This window comes from Taudactylus pleione, unplaced genomic scaffold (assembly GCF_031769625.1).
Source record: "Taudactylus pleione unplaced genomic scaffold, aTauple2 ptg000619l, whole genome shotgun sequence".
Taxonomy (NCBI): domain Eukaryota; kingdom Metazoa; phylum Chordata; class Amphibia; order Anura; family Myobatrachidae; genus Taudactylus; species Taudactylus pleione.
Genome location: NW_028285021.1, coordinates 3,925,585 through 3,945,110, shown reverse-complemented (window position 1 = coordinate 3,945,110; position 19,526 = coordinate 3,925,585). Strand labels below are relative to the sequence as shown.

General features: G+C 47.3%; 1 protein-coding gene across 3 annotated transcripts in view; it reads left to right on the top strand.

Moving 5' to 3' along the window:
* Positions 1-19,421, top strand: part of FADS1 (fatty acid desaturase 1) — a 61,733-nt gene extending 42,312 nt beyond the window's left edge. For all 3 annotated transcript variants that reach the window (XM_088454541.1, XM_088454544.1, XM_088454540.1), the window contains 8 exons: positions 939-1,067; positions 5,950-6,010; positions 6,612-6,688; positions 9,121-9,218; positions 15,706-15,802; positions 17,070-17,149; positions 17,263-17,388; positions 18,010-19,421. In XM_088454541.1, coding sequence (XP_088310667.1) covers positions 939-1,067; positions 5,950-6,010; positions 6,612-6,688; positions 9,121-9,218; positions 15,706-15,802; positions 17,070-17,149; positions 17,263-17,388; positions 18,010-18,061 — 720 coding nt within the window. In that variant the 3' untranslated portion in view covers positions 18,062-19,421. The remainder of the gene's footprint in view (positions 1-938; positions 1,068-5,949; positions 6,011-6,611; positions 6,689-9,120; positions 9,219-15,705; positions 15,803-17,069; positions 17,150-17,262; positions 17,389-18,009) is intronic.
* The last annotated feature ends 105 nt before the right edge of the window (positions 19,422-19,526 follow it).

Genomic DNA, 19,526 nt, shown 5'->3' with positions numbered 1-19,526 from the left:
CACTACCTCTGTATATGTCCCTGTGAGGGTCGGTATCTCTGTATATCTCCCTGTGAGGGTCACTATCTCTGTATATCTCCCAGTTAGGTTCATTATCTCTGTACATGTCCCTGTGAGGGTCACTATCTCTGTATATGTCCCTGTGAGGGTCACTATCTCTGTATATCTCCCTGTGAGGGTCACTATCTCTGTATATCTCCCTGTGAGGGTCACTATCTCTGTACATGTCCCTGTGAGGGTCACTATCTCTGTATATGTCCCTGTGAGGGTCACCATCTCTGTATATCTTTCGGCAAGGTCACTATCTGTATCTCTCTCTGTGAGGGTCACTATCTCAGTATATCTCCCTGTGAGGATCACTATCTCTGTATATGTCCCTGTGAGGGTCACTATCTCTGTATATCTCCCTGTGAGGGTCACTATCTCTGTATATCTCACTGTGAGGGTCACTATCTCTGTATATCTCCCTGTGAGGGTCGCTATCTCAGTATATCTCCCTGTGAGGGTCGCTATCTCAGTATATCTCCCTGTGAGGGTCACTATCTCTGTATATCTCCCTGTGAGGGTCACTATCCCTGTATATCTCCCTGTGAGGGTCACTATCTCAGTATATCTCCTTGTGAGGGTCACTATCTCTGTATATCTCCCTGTGAGGGTCACTATCTCTGCATATCTCCCTGTGAGGGTCACTATCTCTGTATATCTTTCGGCAAGGTCACTATCTGTATCTCTCTCTGCGGGGATCACTATGAATCACTATAGATATATTCTTCCTTGAGGTAATGAGTTTCTCTGTATATTTCTCCTGTGAGGATCACTGCCTGTGCTGCTTCTGCAGTACTCTGTAGAGGTACCCTTTCCTATGCTCACAATTTGCCAACTGTCTGTAATTGCTTTTGTTATTTCCTTTTACCCCACTTTCCTCTTTTGAAACCCAGGGTGCTCCCGCCAGCTGGTGGAACCACTTGCACTTCCAGCATCATGCCAAACCCAACTGCTTCCGGAAAGACCCAGACATTAACATGCACCCGCTCTTCTTTGCGCTGGGCAAGAAGCTATCTGTGGAGGTGAGTGGCAATATTAAGGTTGTGTGTTACTTACAGTGGAACTAAAACTGAAAAATGGATCATTGTACTAAGCTATAGAGAAGAGTGAAATTACAGAACATGAGTGGTTCCAGTATACTGACTTATTACTGTGACAGTCCATCACTTGTTCCTGTCACTGACTTATTATTGTGACAGTCCATCACTCGTTCCTGTCATTGACTTATTACTGTGACAGTCCATCACTCGTTCCTGTCACTGACTTATTACTGTGACAGTCCATCACTCGTTCCTGTCACTGACTTATTACTGTGACAGTCCATCACTCGTTCCTGTCACTGACTTATTGCTGTGACAGTCCATCACTCGTTCCTGTCACTGACTTATTACTGTGACAGTCCATCACTCGTTCCTGTCACTGACTTATTACTGTGACAGTCCATCACTTGTTCCTGTCACTGACTTATTACTGTGACAGTCCATCACTCGTTCCTGTCACTGACTTATTACTGTGACAGTCCATCACTCGTTTCTGTCACTGACTTATTACTGTGACAGTCCATCACTCGTTCCTGTCACTGACTTATTACTGTGACAGTCCATCACTCGTTCCTGTCACTGACTTATTACTGTGACAGTCCATCACTCGTTCCTGTCACCAGGGCTGTAACTAGGGGGGGAGGGGGGCTGGAGGTGCACGTGCACCATGTGCGCCAGTCTCCTCCAGCCTGGCGCTGCAGGGGAGCTCCAAGCCAGACGCCCGCTGAGATTTTATTACCAGCGGGCGCCCGGCTCCTTCCCAGCAGCGCCGCGGTAGCCGGAGGCTGGAGTTCTCCCCTGAACTCCAGCTTCCGGCTCTCCCCACGGGCACTATGGGAGAGACGTCGTGACGTCTCTCCCATAGTTTAGAGGAGCAGCTGGGCGGAACGGACGGCGGCGGACGTAGGAGCAGGGTTTAAGGTAAATATGTTTTTTTTTTTTTATTTGTTTAAGTGGCACTAAGGGGGCATTACCATATAGGCACTACTACAGGGGCATTGCTATGGGGGCAGTACCATATGGGCACTACTACAGGGCATTACTACAGGGGCATTACTATATGGGCACTACTATAGGTACATTACTATGGGGGCATTACCATATGGGCACTACTACAGGAGTATTACTTTGGGGACATTACAATATGGGCACTACTGCAGGGGCATTACCATATGGGCACTACTACAGGGGCTTTACTATGGGGGCACTAGTACAGGGGCATTACTATACGGGCACTACTTCAGGGGTATTACTATATGGGCACTACTACAGGGGCTTTGCTATGGGGGCACTACTACAGAGGCATTACTACAGGGGCTTTACTATGGGGGGACTACTACAGGAGCATTACTATATGGGCACCACTACAGGGACATTACAATGGGGGCATTACTATATGGGAACCACTACAGGGGCATTGCTACTGTATATGGGCACTACTACAGGGGCATTACCATATGGGCACTATGTCAGGGACATTACTATATGGGCACAACTACAGGGGCATTACCTCGGGGGGAATTACTATAGGTGCACTGCTGCAGGGGGCATTACTATGGGGAAATTACCAGGGGGGGGGCGCCAAATTACTGTCTTGCCCCGGGTGACAAAAATCCTAGTTTCGGCCCTGGTGTTACTGACTTACAGTAAGAGACAAATGTAATAGGGTGTGAGTTTAGTAAATGTGAGAGTTAAGGTGCCCATACATGGTGCGATAGGCACCTTACGCTGCAACGGCCAATCCAACGGTCCCCACACACGGAGCGATCCGCTGCCCGACCGCCTGATATGCCGGGATCCCTCACCCGCATAGCGCTGCATGGGATCATATATCGCATCCCCAGATCAAGTGAACATGCAGTAAGATCTGGAGGTGCGATGTACAACCCCACGGGAGCGTGCTGTGGGCCTGATTCAGAGCCGGACGCTCTGACCAGAGCGCTCGCTCTGAATCAGGGTCCTCCTACCTCATTTTGGAGCGCCCTCATGGACGCTCGAATAGCTGTGGGTCACCACCCACAGCTATAGCGAGCGTCCATGATGATGGTCGCGATGGTCAAGACCATCACGACCATCGGGCTTGCGACGAGACCCTGCGGTAGGGTCTCGTCTGCAGCAAGCCCTGGAGTGATTTTGGCTCTATCAGAGCCAAAATCACTCCCACTGACATCACTAGTGATGTCAGTGGGGCCGGACCCAGACGCTAGGCGTTCCCATGGGAACGCCTCCGTCTGGCAGCCACGCCCCCGGCACGCCCACCAAAGGGGGCGTGCTGTCAGTCACCATCGACAGCATGCCCTCTTTGGTGCGAGACTCGGAGCGACAGCCTGGCTGTTGCTATGCGGGTCTCGCGCATGCGCACGACGGAGCTTCCTCGCGAGCGGGTCTGAATTAGGCCCTCTGTCCGATATCATGCCCACAAACGGTACGATATAGCAGCGATATTGTACCAATCCATCAGATCGGCTGCTATATTGCACCATGTATGGGCACCTTTAACAGTAAACTGACATTATTATATTGGTCGCATTTTATCTTCAAAATGGGAAACATCTGGATGAGAGTTTAAATTGTGAGAGGTTTTTGAGTCTGAAAACATGCGAGTTTGCATGTTCTCAAACTCTGCTACATTGACCGAGTTTAAAAAGTTTTTAAAAAATTTTCTTAACTCTCTCCCTATTCAATTTTGCCCTAGATGTATTATCAATCCGCAGCGTGTTGTCTCCAATGGCAAGCTGTTGGGTGGATTAATTCATTATTGCCAGTTGTGAAATGAAAAACTTGTGAGTCTGGGCCTGAATCACGTGGACGCATCCCGATTCAGTCACAAAATTAACAATTTCTTTTTCTGGACCGAAGCCGATGTTCTGCGATGGTTCTGCATTTTCAGTGTGGTAACGGGGCGCGTTTCTAATAACGGAAGCGTGTCGCCTCCATTTAGGTGCATGTCGAAGCCAGCGTCTGCGTCCTCGTATGCATATTCACTGGCCTTGGCAGCTTAGTTGTGTTGGACATTCTGAGCATCCTTTGGGTTGCACAGATGTCCGATGTTCTCCACAATGTTGCCGATGTTTCCCTAATGCTGTATCTTCGCGCGCAGGCAGCGGATCTGAGAAGCTGGCCGTGGATCTGAGAAGCTGGCAGTGAGCGTCTTTTTACGAAAGACGGCTTCTGCGGCATTTGCATAATTTCTCAGATCCGCTACTACCGAAGATGCAGGAGCGACCCGGACTGCGTTCACCTCTGTATTAGGCCCTCTGGCTTACAAAAATACCCAAATGCAGAGACTGTTTTGAGTCCTGCAAAGCCACAATCTTAAAGCAACCTTTAGACATCTGGAACATAGGGAGAGAACTTTCCTGATGTTATCAGTATTATTCATGCTAGTCTGAGTGTGTAACTGCATGGGGCCCTGTAAGAGACCCCTATAGATATCCCTGTTTGACTCGGACTAGGTCAGAACCAATAACCATATCACCGTGACTGGCACTACACTAGCATCAGGACTACAATTGAGCAGATCCCCAAGTCTTGATGAAGCGAGGGCAGATCCTAATATAATACTCACAATTAATATTCTAGCACTCTGCGCGTTATACCATACACCTCTCTTGCTTGTTACCACCCGTGGAAATAAAAGAGGTCACCATATAACACTCAGTTGATCTCCCCCTGCTTCTATTAATAAATAATAGTTATAGCTTTACCATAGCGATCTAGTAGCTTTTTCAAAGACTGGGTTCTCAAGCATGCATGAAAATAGACTAATAAAGGAAAACTTTATTTACATACAGTAGAAGAGTACAATTCTTAGTTAAAAAAATGATATAAATAAAAAAGTTTACAGAATACATAGACAAACTTGCTTTGCCATTTCAAAATAAAAAGGAAAAACTTACACAGAATTACACTCGGCTTATTCTGGGCCTGGAGGAAACGGCAGGAAATCAGGTCCAGGCTTAAACTTAGAAATTGATCATCCAAAGTCTGACACAGAGCAAAATGCTCCCATACCTTTTATCAACTTTTCCACCCCCCATAGTGATGTCATGACCCAGTCCCTGATGCTTCGCTGGCCGGGTAATAACCCATGGCCTAAGATAGTCCACATAACTTTCAACCAAAGTACAGATAACTGTACATAATTTCCTCTGTGTAGTAGCCACATTAAATATGGTATGTTCACATTAATCTCCTATTATTAAGGTATAAAATGGTGCGTGGTAAGATACCTAATTTCTTCCAAACCAAACGTCAAAGGTGCCCCCAAATCACACCTAACCAGCACACAAACTTCAGATATTCTCCTATGATTTTTGAAGCTCCCAGCTATTGTAGAAATATCAATTTTACGTCAAGACAGATAACATATGATTTTGGTCTTTGTTCCTGCTTGAAGTTCAAGCACACCTTTTGGACAGACTGCTATTTGCATACCCCTGCTGTTGTTGGTGCCCATAGATGGCTTTCATGTACAATCTAACCAGCTCCAAGTCATCTATTTGCAGACATGAATGAAAGGGCTTTTATTTACCTATCTCCTGTCCAGGTAATTGCTTTCCCTGCTCACAGGATACCATCATTGATGTACATACTCATTAAACCTCACAAACCCCACCCCACCCCCCTATGGGTTTCTGAGTGGGATTAAAACTCCTATTTATCTTTGTGGGCAGAATTATAACAGAACCTCAAAAGAACATAACTTTCAATAGGCCCTGATATTCCCATAATATCTACAGGCCCAAACATCATGTTGCTGTTCGAATTGCGCACCCTGCACCCATGGTTCAAACATATATAGGATAGGGATTGCGAGATATTATCTAAGATTTTCTTTCTTCTGTCTGTCATTCTTCTACAGCTCGGGATTAAGAAAAAGAAATATATGCCTTATAATCACCAGCACAAGTACTTCTTTCTGAGTGAGTATATGTCCCTGTAGACTAAGATACGTAGAGAACATTGGTCACACCTTTACAGTATTGTATTATAATTTTCCTTTATTAAAAATGGCAGCACAAGGGTTCAACAGCGCCTTACAAATGAGCATAACAAGAAAACAGTGACTTAAAGTACAAAACAAACCATGACAAGTTCATGGTTATAAACATTGCTGTATCCATGATCGAAACACTGAAATAAGCAGCAGGGTGACAGCAAACAAGTGTTAGGTGCCATTGTAGGGAGTATAAGATAGTGTAAGTAAGGGAAAGAAGAAGCACATGAGGGAAAAGGGCCCTGCTTGTGAGAGCGTAAAGTCTCAAGGGGAGGAGCAGACAGTCAGGGGTGACACAGATGGGGTAGACAGTGAGGAAGGAGCAGTGGATTAGGATGAGAGATGGAAGGCTTTGATGAAAAAGTGAGTTTTTAGTGCCCTTTTGAAGTTTAGTAGACAGGTGGAGAGTCTGATAGGGAGAGGGAGAGAATTCCAGAGGTAGGGAGCAGCACAGGCAAAATCTTGCAGGTGGGAGTGGGAAGATGTAATTAGTTGTGTGATAATATTATACTCTATTCTCTCCATAGTTGGTCCTCCAGCACTGCTCCCTCTCTATTTTCAGTGGTACATATTCTACTTTGCAGTACAGCGCAAGCAGTGGGTGGTAAGTACATTATAATCGTTGGTTTAGACATTGGGGCTGATTCTGAGTTGCATGCAAAGTGGATGTAGTCGCCGGCAGCCACGGTAGCCTGTTTTACTACCTTATGCTAATGCGAGCCTCTAATCAACTAATGCGGGGGTCCTTGCGCATTGATTTTACGCCATCTGCCGTAACAGTCATCATTAGTATCTGCACATGATAAATTCCCTATATCACAGAAAGATAGATGCGGCCAGGTTGTGTCCGACTCAGAATAGGACGGACATTCCCAAAAATGTAGAAATTTGCATCTGCGCATACGCTGAATGCACAAAATCGCTGTTTGCGTCCGTGAACAGAGCTCCATGCGACTCAGAATCAGCCCCATTATGGCAAGTAAGATGGCTCTCATTTGTTTAAATCGCTCCGAGGATCATTTCACAAACCGAACAAATGATCCTTCATTTGTGTAAGGAACGCCTTCTTTTCCGCCTACCACATTTAAAGGTGCGCGCCCACTTTCTGGTCCTTGAAATGATCTCTGGAATTAAATCTGTACCTAGCCTTGGAAAACCAGTCTGCGCTTAGCCTTGGAAAACCAGTCTGTGCCTTGCCTTGGAAAGCCAGTCTGTGCTTAGCCTTCGAAAGCCAGTCTGTGCCTCGCCTTCAAAAACCAGTCTGTGCCTCGCCTTGGAAAACCAGCCTAACCTTGGAAAACCAGTCTGCGTCTAGCCTTGGAAAACCAGTCTGTGCCTAGCTTTGGAAAACCAGTCTGCGCCTAGCATTGGAAAACCAGTCTGCGCCTAGCTTTGGAAAACCAGTCTGCGCCTAGCCTTGGAAAACCAGTCTGCGCCTAGCCTTGGAAAACCAGTCTGCGCCTAGCCTTGGAAAGCCAGTCTGCATCTAGCCTTTGAAAGCCAGTCTGTGCCTCGCCTTGGAAAGCCAGTCTGTGCCTCACCTTGGAAAGCCAGTCTGTGCCTAGCCTTGGAAAGCCAGTCTGTGCCTTGCCTTGGAAAACCAGCCTAGCCTTGGAAAACCAGTCTGTGTCTAGCCTTGGAAAACCAGTCTGAGTCTAGCCTTGGAAAACCAGTCTGCGTCTAGCCTTGGAAAACCAGTCTGCGTCTAGACTTGGAAAGCCAGTCTGCGTCTAGCCTTGGAAAACCAGTCTGTGCCAGCCTTGGAAAGCCAGTCTGTGCCTAGCCTTGGAAAGCCAGTCTGCGCTAGCCTTGGAAAGCCAGTCTGCACTTAGCCTTGGAAAGCCAGTCTGCGCCTAGCCTTGGAAAACCAGTCTGCACTTAGCCTTGGAAAGCCAGTCTGCACCTAGCCTTGGAAAACCAGTCTGTGCCTCGCCTTGGAAATATGTCTTTAAATCGTATCTGCCTACTCTCCCAGAATATCTGTGAGACTCACAAATTTTGGAGGGGACTTCCAGGAGATTAGACCAACCTCCCAGATCCCATCCACTTCCTGAATGAAATGGATCGGGGAGTGATGACATGATGCCTGGCATTTTGAGCAGGTGGCAGAGCCGTGATGATATAGCTAAAGCTTCTAAAACAGTGGTGGCGTTGCCCATAGCAAGCAATGAGATTTGGTCTATCACTTTCTACACTGCAATAGAGAAATGATAGACAGAATCTGATTGGTTGCTATCACAGCACCTCCATTTTTCATTTTTAGAAACTTTAGTAAAACTACCCCTATATCTCTTTTAAATAATATATTCCTGCAAAGCATGTAGGAGAAAAAGGAATAGCAATTACCTGTGTGCCCAACTTCATTCATTGGACAGGGTCAATATTTGTATGGCCGCAGATGCGACCATCTTGGACTGCAAATCCATAGGTCTACCTGTTATAAAAGAAACAAATCGGTGATTGTGTGGTGCTAACAGCCAGCTATATAAAAGCAATTATTCTTTATTACGTGGAGAGGCAGAGAGACCTCGTGTGTTTTTCAGCAGCTAAATGTAAGCCTGCAACTATAGAATTTCAATATTAATAATGTCTAATTGCTACTTTGTGTGTAAAACGGGTGCATGTGTACAGTACTAGGCGAGTAAGGCTGGGTACACATCAGAACAACGTGTAAATGACGCGATGGTCATTCCCATTTCCCTTCCCAGAACAAACCATATAGAGCGTACATACTATGCAATCCTAGCCTTGGAAAGCCAGTCTGTGCCTAGCCTTGGAATACCAGTCTGCTTGTTTCTCAGGGTTTCAAGGGTGTAAATTAGGGGGAGATGTAACAATCCTTACAGAGATATAAAGTGGAGAGATATAAAGTACCAACTAATCAGCTCCTAATTGTTATTTTTCAAGCACAGATTGTAACACGACAGTTAGAAGCTGATTGGTTGGTACTTTATCCCTCACCAAGCTTTGATACATCTCCCCTCATAGTCTTATTATGAAACCATTTCAGATCGGCTGTTTCTCCCCTCTCCACAGGACCTGGCCTGGATGATTACATTCTACGTGAGATTTTCCCTGTGTTACTTCCCTCTCATTGGGATCGGTGGTACCATTAGCATGTTCATGTTAGTCAGGTGAGTGCTGTATTTCAAACAAATATGGAAATCATTAGCAGAGAAACAATGTAATGTCTGTTCTCTCAGGCTCCAACCAAGGCAATAACTGTCATTACTGAGGTGGGCAGTATTCTAACATTCTGCATTATGGGTCGGCAAATGCATTTGTGTAACTGCTGTGATTTTGTTTAGTCTGTTCCCTGAAAGCTGAGCTGTGGTTCATGTACTGGTACAGGAACCACAGCTCCGTTCCCTCCTGCATTACATCGGTCTGATGTGTACTGCGAATACGATATGTCAGCCTGTCGGCCGCCATTTCTTCCAGGGACACATCGCTCCAGTGTGTACCCAGATTAAGAAACACTTATCATGACAACATTTACTGTATTACTGGTAAATACCGCAAAAGCAGTTACTAGTTTGTGAGATGTACTGTCAGGTTACAGAACATTCCTGACTACATCCCGCAGTAAGACATGTTCCAGATTAGTAACTTGTTATATTGTGTTCTGTTTTATTCATTCACTTGTATTGAAGCAGGGTTACTAAATTGCTGCATGATAATTAGCTCCTCAAGGGATATAGGCCCTGATTCAGCCGGACGCTCTGAATCAGGGCGTTTTTTGGTTTTTTGTGCGGCCTCCTGGCCGCTCGCATAGCTGTGAGTGACCACCCACAGCTATAGCCAGGGCCGGATTAACAATGGGGCGGGTGGAGCTACAGCTCCAGGCCACCCCATGAAAATAGGCCCACGGGACCAACTGCAGTGCAGGTAGTGGTGACAGGAAAAAAAATTTCCTGTCACCACCCCAACATTCCGAAGCCCTGTCCTTCCTATCTATCATTGTTCATTATACCCTCCTGCCGCCCGAAGCCGCGCCTACTGAGTCAACTCTGCTCAAAACTCCTCCCCCAGACTGTCCAAGACTCTGCCTTCGGACCGTCCTGATTAGCGCTAAGCCCCGCCCCTAATTCGCGCTAGGCTCCGCCCCCAAAGCGCTATTTCTGGGATGACTGAAACTGAGCACCCGGGTCTTCTAAAGTTCCACCCACTCACCCCTCCATCAGTACTGCAGCCGGGCACTAACCAGAGGTGGGTGTAATGCTGGCATCTGTATATATGTGTGTGTGAGTGTTGCCACAACACAAGTATGACCCCTGCTGACAGCTCCCTCCTTACACTCCCCCATACAGTAGAATGTCCTGCAAAGAGTCCTGTGAGAAATAAAACCTGCAATGCCAAAAAAAAAAAAAAAAAAAAACATTTAAATCATTGAGACAGGTAACCCCAAACACACAAGCTTTTCCATCACAATTATGTATAGTGCAGGAAAGTAAAAATATTTTTTATTCTGATTTTATTTTGTTTGTGCACCAATATGTATTTTATTTCACTGATTTTAGATATTAAAGATAATAGAATATTGTTCCTAATTGGAGGTGCACCATAATTTTTCTTTGCCTTGTGCACCATTAACTGTTGATAGGCCTCTGTATGTGACGTCACATACTGTAGGTACCACCACTCTCTGAAGCAGCTGTGGCCGACCAGTGAGCACAGCCACTGATCTGTGAAGGTGGCCCGGCTGGGTGACTGATACTCCCTTGCTGGCTGCCTGGCTTCTGCTAATAATGATCACTGCACTGGTATGCAGGCACTGACAAGATTTTCATTTTATATATATATATCAAACAAAGGACCCTGATTCAGACCCGATCACAGCTGCGGACGCTCGCAAAAGGGGCCGGGTATGCAAATCAAGTGATCGCTCTTTGCGGTGTAAGGATGCCTCTGTATCTTAGTGAGTGACGGGAGTGAGCGTACGCAGGACTATAAAACCTCCCACCTGTCACTCGCTGCACACGTCATCTCCAGGAAGTGTGTGTTTAATTGGGAACATCGAGGGCCATCGGAGCTGCTCGCAGCGCTTGAGGTAGACCATACCATCCCGTAAGCACTGCGAGCAGTTCAGGATACAAACAACCAAGTGACGTGTTCAATTACGCTACTTTGCTAATTATGCACACCAGGGGCAGAACTATGGGAGACAATGGAGGCGCCTGCCGCCGGGCTCCAGCACTGAAGGGGCATCTCCTTCATTGTCCACAACATATTCACCCCACTTAGGGCTGTAGCTATGTACCCGGAGTGTACCATCATGGCTGCCCAATACATGGCACCTCTTCCCAGCACCTGAGAAGCCACCATACACTAGTGGAGAGCTCCATGTCAGACCATCAGCTGCCACCTCCATCTGTCTATAACCTGTGCCCACTCATTAGTGTCGCCACTCCTCATCAGTTCCTTTTATCAGTGCGACACATCCGGTACCCTCCTCACCCACCACTCCCTGTCTCACTCCTCCCTGGCGGCTGTATAGGCATGCAAAATGCTACATTACAGTGTCAGCGGCTGTGACAGGGGGCACCAAATTATAACTTGCCTCCGGGCATCTGGGATGAACTTACGCCACTGATGCACACCCATTAAACTCCGTTTTGGCACCCAGACACGCCTGCGTTCGCACATCCACACCCCCGTTCACAAGCGCCTTCCCCTGTTACCACCCACAAACGGCGCAATCTGTCACTCAAAGTAGCGGCCAGGCTGTGTAGAATGAGCGCTCGTTTCCCGATCGCTAAGACTGGCTTGCACACGCGCATTGCAAACCATACGCATGCGCATATGTGCGATTATCGGCAAGAATGAGCGCAGCTTATCGATCGGTTCTGAATGAGCTCCAAAGAACGAAGGCGCAGGCACTTAAAAATAACAATACCAGTGAAATAAATAACTCAAAATTCAAAGATAGCGTTGCACAGGACTGAGGCTCTACTTGTCCAGAGTGTTAAAAAAACCAACAAGACGCACCCCAATGGTGCAGTATTTTCTGATTCCACCTGTTTGCTCAAAATTAATAATATGATGTAAGGCATAAGCCCATTTATTTTATCTCTGGTATGACGCCTTATTGTACATCATATTATTAAGTTTGAGTACACAGAAGTGGAATCAGAAAATACTACACCATTGGGGCGCATCGTGTTGGTTTTGATATATATCTGTGTATTTTAGAGTCTTTTGATCAGCTGCATCCTTATGCTAATGCTGCGGCCAATTTTATTAATAGTGAGATGCCCACTTGCAGCGTCTTGCGGCGTTGCAGTGCGATCTCTGTGCGTCTTTAGACCATCTGTGCACCAATGGATGCATCCGATACTGTTCTGCATCTCTAAGCGCTAACAATGGGAACACATGCACTGTGCCACTGGGACTCATGCACAGAATTAAAAACATTGGCCAACTCCATGCGGTATCAGACCCTATGTGACTTTGTTTTGGATCTCACTATGGTGTCTAGATCTAACAACTTCTCAGTATAACTATTAATAGGATAAGGTATCTTTATAGAGAAAGATGTCACATTCATTACATCACTAAGTGACCCGTGTGCTCTTTAATAGAGACATTTTCAGATTTACAGTATGTCATCACTATGTGCCATTTTAACAAGGAGTGTTCTTCTTTGTAGACTCAAGCATTACACTACTGATATAAGCAAAAAGGGAAGAGAGATTCTGGGGTCTATTCACTAAGCAGTGATAGGAGACAGAGTGAAAAGTGATAAGGTGCCAGCCAATCAGCTCCCAGCTGTCATCTCACAGGCTGTGTTTGAAAAATGACAGTTGGGAGCTGATTGGCTGGCACCTTACCACATACTTATCACTTTTCACTCTGTCTCATAACACTGCTTAGTAAATAGACCCCTTAGGCTTTTAAAGGTAGGGACTAGTCACATCACACAACACAGGCCACAACTGCTGTGCAGACGGGATGTAGTCAGGATACCTGCTGGCGCTATCCCGCTCGCCAATATCCCGACACCGACATCCCGAAATGGGACTAAAGATATCTTTAGCCTATCTTTAGCCCCACTACAGAATCCCAACACCCGGCTTACCGATAGTAGGTAAGCCGGGCGTCAGCAGCGGATAGACGTGGGTGGGGGGAGGGTTAGGTTTAGGGCTCCCGGGGGGACTTAATGTTAGGCACCTCCCCGGGAGGGTTAGGGTAGGGGAAGGGGGTTAGGGTTAGGCACCTTTAGGGGGGGTTAGGGTTAGGCACCCCTCCGGGTGGGTAAGGATTAGGGGGCGGGGGGTTAGCTTTAGGCACTAACGGGGGGAGGTTAGGCACCCCTAAGGGAGGTTTAGGGGGGGGGAGGGTTTACTTACCTGGCGATGTTGGGATCTCCTCCGTTGGGCTGATGCCGCTGGCATTTCAATCCAATTCCGTGCAGACAACACCCCCACATCACTAGTCAACCCCCCAAGCACTGGACACACCACGTGCGGTGCACACAATAGGCCCTTTATAAATTTCAGCTCCAGGCCCATGTGGGCCTTAATCTGGCACTGGCTATAGCGAGCGGCCAGGTAGATGGTCGCGATGGTCAAGACCATCGCGGCCATCGGGCTTGCGACGAGACCCTTGTGGTAGGGTCTCGTCGCCGCAAGCCCCAGAGAGATTTCGGCTCTAACAGAGCCGGAATCTCTCCACTGACATCACTCGTGATGTCAGTGGGGCCGCCCCTAAATGGCAGGCGTTCACATGTGAACGCCTCCATTTGGGCAGCCACCCCCCCGGCCCGCCCACCAAAGGAGGCGAGCTGTCACTCAACATCGACAGCTCGCCCCCTTTGTTGCGAGACCAGGAGCGACGGAGTGCCGCATGCGCTCTGGGCCACCATCGACCCGGTTGCGAGCGCTCAGTGCTTGCAACCGGGTCGGAACCAGACCCATATTTACTAAGTCGATTTTGGGCGATGTCTGGTAGATTTTTTGTTTCAAGGTCTAAATCACACATTTACTAATACTGCTTTTAGACAGACTTAAAAATCCTGGGTTGATGCATGTGAACGCGCATCGACCCGGACTATTTGTCGGTGTAAACGGATCAACCCGGGTCCAGTGACCCGGGGATCCATCCCGGCTGGCTTGCAGGGTTGAGCACGGGTCTTTCCCGTGTCACCCTGCAGTGTAAACGGCGTGACCCAGGTCACGATGAAGCCGATTGGCCGGCTTCAGTGGCGCTTGGAAATGACATAATCTCCAAGCATCCACTGCCGGGCCGGCCAGAACGGAGCACCCGCCCTCCCTGCCTCCGGTAAGCTGCAGAGTAAGGAAAGGGTGTCATGGAGGGGGAGGGAGGGTAAGAAGCGCTGCTCACCTGCGCCGGAGAGCCGGGTCACTGCTGACCCGGCTCCGGTGTGAACAGTGCGGGTCAGCGCCGCAGTGTAAAAGGGAGTCTGTCCTGGGTCTGATCCGGGTTGGAAACGTGTTCTAAATCCCGGGTCAGACCGCAAAATCGACCAAAAATCGACTTTCAGTAGATATACCCCTAAATCACATATGTTAGCAAATGTATGATTTAGACCCTGAAAATCAAAATCGACCAGACATCGACCTTTTGTAAATATACTCCTTAGTGTCTATACGCCCATATACTATAATATACAGTAAATCAGGCGAGAGGAGATGGCCCGTATGCAGCCTTGAATATGCCCCATAGGGTAGCAATGTGTTATTCAAGTGCGCAGTCTGGAACCTGATCTCTAGAGGAGGGGGTGGACCCTCAGACAGTGAGAAAAAGCTGCGGCCGCTGCATCATAGAATTTCATAAACCGATTCAGACTCAGGGCCTTATTCTGACATGGTCGCAAGCGCTGTGCGCTCGCAACCGGGTCGATGGTAGGCCAGTGCGCATGTGCACCACAGAGCCGGCTCCGTCGTGCGCATGCGCGAGACCCGGATAGCGGCGGGCAATCCCTCGCTCCGGGTCTTGTACCAAAGGGGGCGTTGATGTTGAGTAACAGCACGCCCCCTTTGGTGGGCGTGCCGGGGGCGTGGCTGCCCAGACGGAGGTGTTCCCATGGGAACGCCTACCGTCCGGGGCCGGCCCCATTGACATCACAAGTGATGTCAGTGGGAGAGCTTGCGGCTCTGTTAGAGCCGTAAGCTCTCTGGGGCTTGCGGCAATGAGACCCTACCACAAGGGTCTCGTCACAAGCCCGATGGTCTTGACCATCATCGTGGCCGCTCGCTATAGCTGTGGGTGGTCACCCACAGCTATGCGAGTGGCCAGGAGGCCGTTCGAAAAAACCAGAAGGCCGCTCCTGATTCAGAGCGAGCGCTCTGTCAGAGCGTCCGGCTCTGAATCAGGCCCTCATTCACATACAGATTTACAAATGTCACACATCAAATTGATCAGTGCAAGCTTGCAATGTAGTTATGTCGCTCCCAGATGTTTTATTTTTGCGAATAAAACGCACATTTTAAGTGAATAGACGCTGGCCACGGCCGAATCGACAGGGCCATGGCTTGCCCAGAGGGGCTGTTTGGCGCAACTGAAGTTACAGTGTTTGAGGACACATCTGTATGTATAAGAACAGCTGATCAAGAAAAGCACAGCTAATGTCATTCTACATGTTATTTCATCGTACATTAGGTTCCTGGAGAGTAACTGGTTTGTGTGGGTGACACAGATGAATCACATTCCAATGAACATAGACTATGACCAGAACAAAGAATGGCTTGTTACACAGGTGATCCTTCTCTTCTGCTCCTCTCTTGTTGTTAGTCGTATTTACATACAAGATGATTAAAGAAGCCCAGACTATAGGGATGTTTTCCTGTGCAGAGGCAGATTGCCGTTTATAGTAGAGAGCTGGCGGGCTCATCCTATGATTTTATTGGGTGCCATGTTGCCTTTTGATGGGAGAAGCGCACACTGCAGTAAAAAGCCTCAAACACTAAATTGTACTTGGAATAAAATATAATCTTGATTCCACCTCTGATCATTAATGTAAGGCATGAATTAGGCGAAACCTTTTAAACAGCGCGTACACCTCTCTACACACCTAGGAGCACTTCTAGTTTATGGAGGCAGCTCCTTAGACTGATGTTACACCAGCCGCCGTAACCGCCATCATTAGTATCTGCACGTGCACCAGCCCCATGCTAGGTGCCAGAGATCTGTCAGACACAGGCTTCCCTTCCCCGTACATAACTCAGAATCGCACGGAGATTTAGGTACACTCCCGTGTCACTCCCACAAGACAGCACGGTTCCGTGCGCTCGCATTGTTGCTGCCCTGAAATGACCAGTGTCAAAGAAAGACATTGACCACCTTCCGACCGACTCAGAATAAGGCAGAGATATGCAAATATGTGTAAATTCACACTTGCGCAAGCGCTGTATGCAAAAACCTGCCGCTTGCATCTGCTCACAGAGATCCGCCTGACTCGGTTAAGGCCCTTGGTGTGCAGGCTACTCTGCACTTTGCTGACATAGACCAGTGGTTCTCAAACTCGGTCCTCAGGACCCCCACACAGTTCATGTTTTGCAGGTCACCCAGCAGGTGCACAGTTGTATTCATTACTCACTGACACATTTTAAAAGGTCCACATGTGGAGCTAATTATTTCACTTTATTCAGTGTGTAGACATGGAAAACATGCACTGTTTGGGGTCCTGAGGACCGAGTTTGAGAATCTTTACCATAGACGCATCACTGTGAAACCAGGCCATCAAACAGTGCACTATTTATGGGCCCCAGGGTCTTTGTTTCCATTATGTTGGGTGTAGACGTTTCTTCCAGGATTTTGTGACTGTTTGGCCTTACGCACCTGAAGTTACACGCATGTACATGGGCACAGTGCTGTTTCTATTTTCGATCTGTTCAGGATCCATTTATAGATCAAGATTTATAGATCAGATTGTTTATGTGTAATGAAGTAATGTGTAGTTCCTGAGCACTTTATATGTCCCTGGCGTCCTCCGTCTTACACGTGTCTGCCTTTATCGCCCACAGCTACAAGCCACTTGTAACGTGGACCAGTCTCCGTTTAACGATTGGTTCAGTGGACACCTCAATTTCCAGATTGAACATCAGTAAGTAATTGAGGCTGGGCTCCATCATCAGCTTATCTCTTATGCCGCAAATAGTTCATGATAAATGGGGCCCTCAGTCTTGTTATTTCACCATTGCCACTTTCTACCTACAGCTTATTCCCCACGATGCCACGGCACAATTACTGGAAGGCCGCTCCTCTTGTCCGATCACTCTGCAAGAAGTACAGCGTTGAGTACCAGTCCAAACCTCTGTTTACTGCCTTTGCCGATATAGTTCAGTAAGTGCCATAAACCAGGCCAGTGGCGCCTTGCGCTGTCTCACCCCAGAATTTGGCAGCGTTTGGGGTGGCAGTTGGTGTGGCTCCCCTATCTGAAGTTTGGACTGCGCTGCAGCCCCACCTCTGTCACTGGTTTTTACATCTACTCTCTCCATGTAATGCTAATATTGGGATATCTCAGGAATGATGAGATGTACTTGAATCCCTGTTTGGGAAGTGTCACAATTTCAGTATTTGCAGAAGAGCCCATTCCCCCAACCAGCGGAGCACTGAGGGGTGTATTGGGTATGCAGTCATGAAGCCGGCGGACGTAATCCCTACTGCCGGCTTCCCGACTGGTTTATCCCGGTGAGGGTTAAATGACAGGCGTCTAAATTTAGACGCCTGTCACTTTGCAGCCGCCAGGCGACCGGCATCTCGATCGAAGGGAAGCCGGGCGCCGCTGCGGACAGCCATGGGGGGGGGGAGGGTTAGGTTTAGGGCTCCCGGGGGGTCTTAGGGTTAAGCACCCCCCCCCCTGGAGGTTAGGGTTAGGCTAGGGGAAGGGAGGGTTAGGCACCCCTTATATTGAATATGTAAAATGTGCCCAATGTTTTCTAATTCCTCCTTTATTTCTCGTAGCTCCCTTAGAGAGTCTGGCGAGCTGTGGCTAGATGCATACCTGCACAAGTAACAAGGACTCCCTCTGTGCAAGGCTACAGGATTTGCTCATGAAGTCTGTGGAGCCCAATAGGACGGTGGCTCCTGCTGTTGCCAGGAGGCTGTATTTTCAGCACATTGTGACTGGTGGGAACATATTAAACCTGCAGAGCTGTAGTTCATCAAATCTATGACAAATGAAGGCATTGAACCCCAGAAAAAAAGTTCCAGACCTCTAAATCTTTGTATTTAGTCCCTGGTGGCTATACAGAGCAATCATATAGCAATGTGTATTACAGTGCCATGTGATTATTAAAGTGGAACAAAACTCCTACTTTAAATCTCCCCCTATAAGTTATGAATGCATATTACAGACCAATGTACATCATTGCTACAATATCAGCCTTTGGTGCCTGGGAGCTACCAAAATAAATTTCTCTAACGTTGTGTACATCTTACATCCTAAGTATGACAATAATTATGATCATATAAACATTTTATGGAATTTTAAAGAGAGGCAAGAGAAATCTAGAAATTGCTCACTGCAAGCTGCCATATTTATGATTGCCCTGCTAACATTACGAGACTCTTAATACAGTACAATTTACTTTTATTTATTAGTTTTGGTTTAATTCTCTATTTAAAATGAGTGTTTGCAGGCGTGGAGGAGTCATCAGTTTACCAATAGTAGGGGATAATATAGACACCTGGCTGATGTTTTATGTTGCACCTTGACATATTCTAGATGAATAATACTTTGCTGTTTGTGTATTTGCACTGCCAGCTAAAGCACCTTTCATCTCATTAAACAACACATAATTAACATGAAGTGGGGCTTAATTATTAGCATTCTGATATGGTCACACTCCGTCTGCAGACACTACCTGCACTGCTATAGAACTGACCACGTTATTGCTATCTTACATGTTGCGATGCACCTGCTGACACTAAATCAGCCCTTGTTATCTCTGTGCTCTGCGCAGTGCTACGCCGAGAAGCAGGGCAAGTAACCAGGGTCCTCCGTAACAATAAACTACGCCGAGAAGCAGGGCAAGTAACCAGGGTCCTCCGTAACAATAAACTACGCCGAGAAGCAGGGCAAGTAACCAGGGTCCTCCGTAACAATAAACATGGGACATTGTGCGGCTTCCAGTCCTGATACTACGCTCAGACCTATTGACTTTGATGTTTAGAAGATAATGCTGCCAATATTTTTGAGGTCCCTTTGATGATGGGACCATTTTGTAGTTTTATACCAACAAAGCCTTTTGCTGTACGTTTCATTCTTGCCGATAGACTAATTTAACGGTTTTGATTGTATAAGGGAATCGATCCATTGTTTGATCTCATTGCAAAAACTAATAAACTGATTTCACAAGACTGCCTGTGACAGATGGAGGTACGTGTGAATTTTGTACAGCGGTTTGCGCATAACCAGTTACTGATTTACTTAGATACATTGCCAGTTTATTACAAAGAGGTTCATTATACAAAGGACT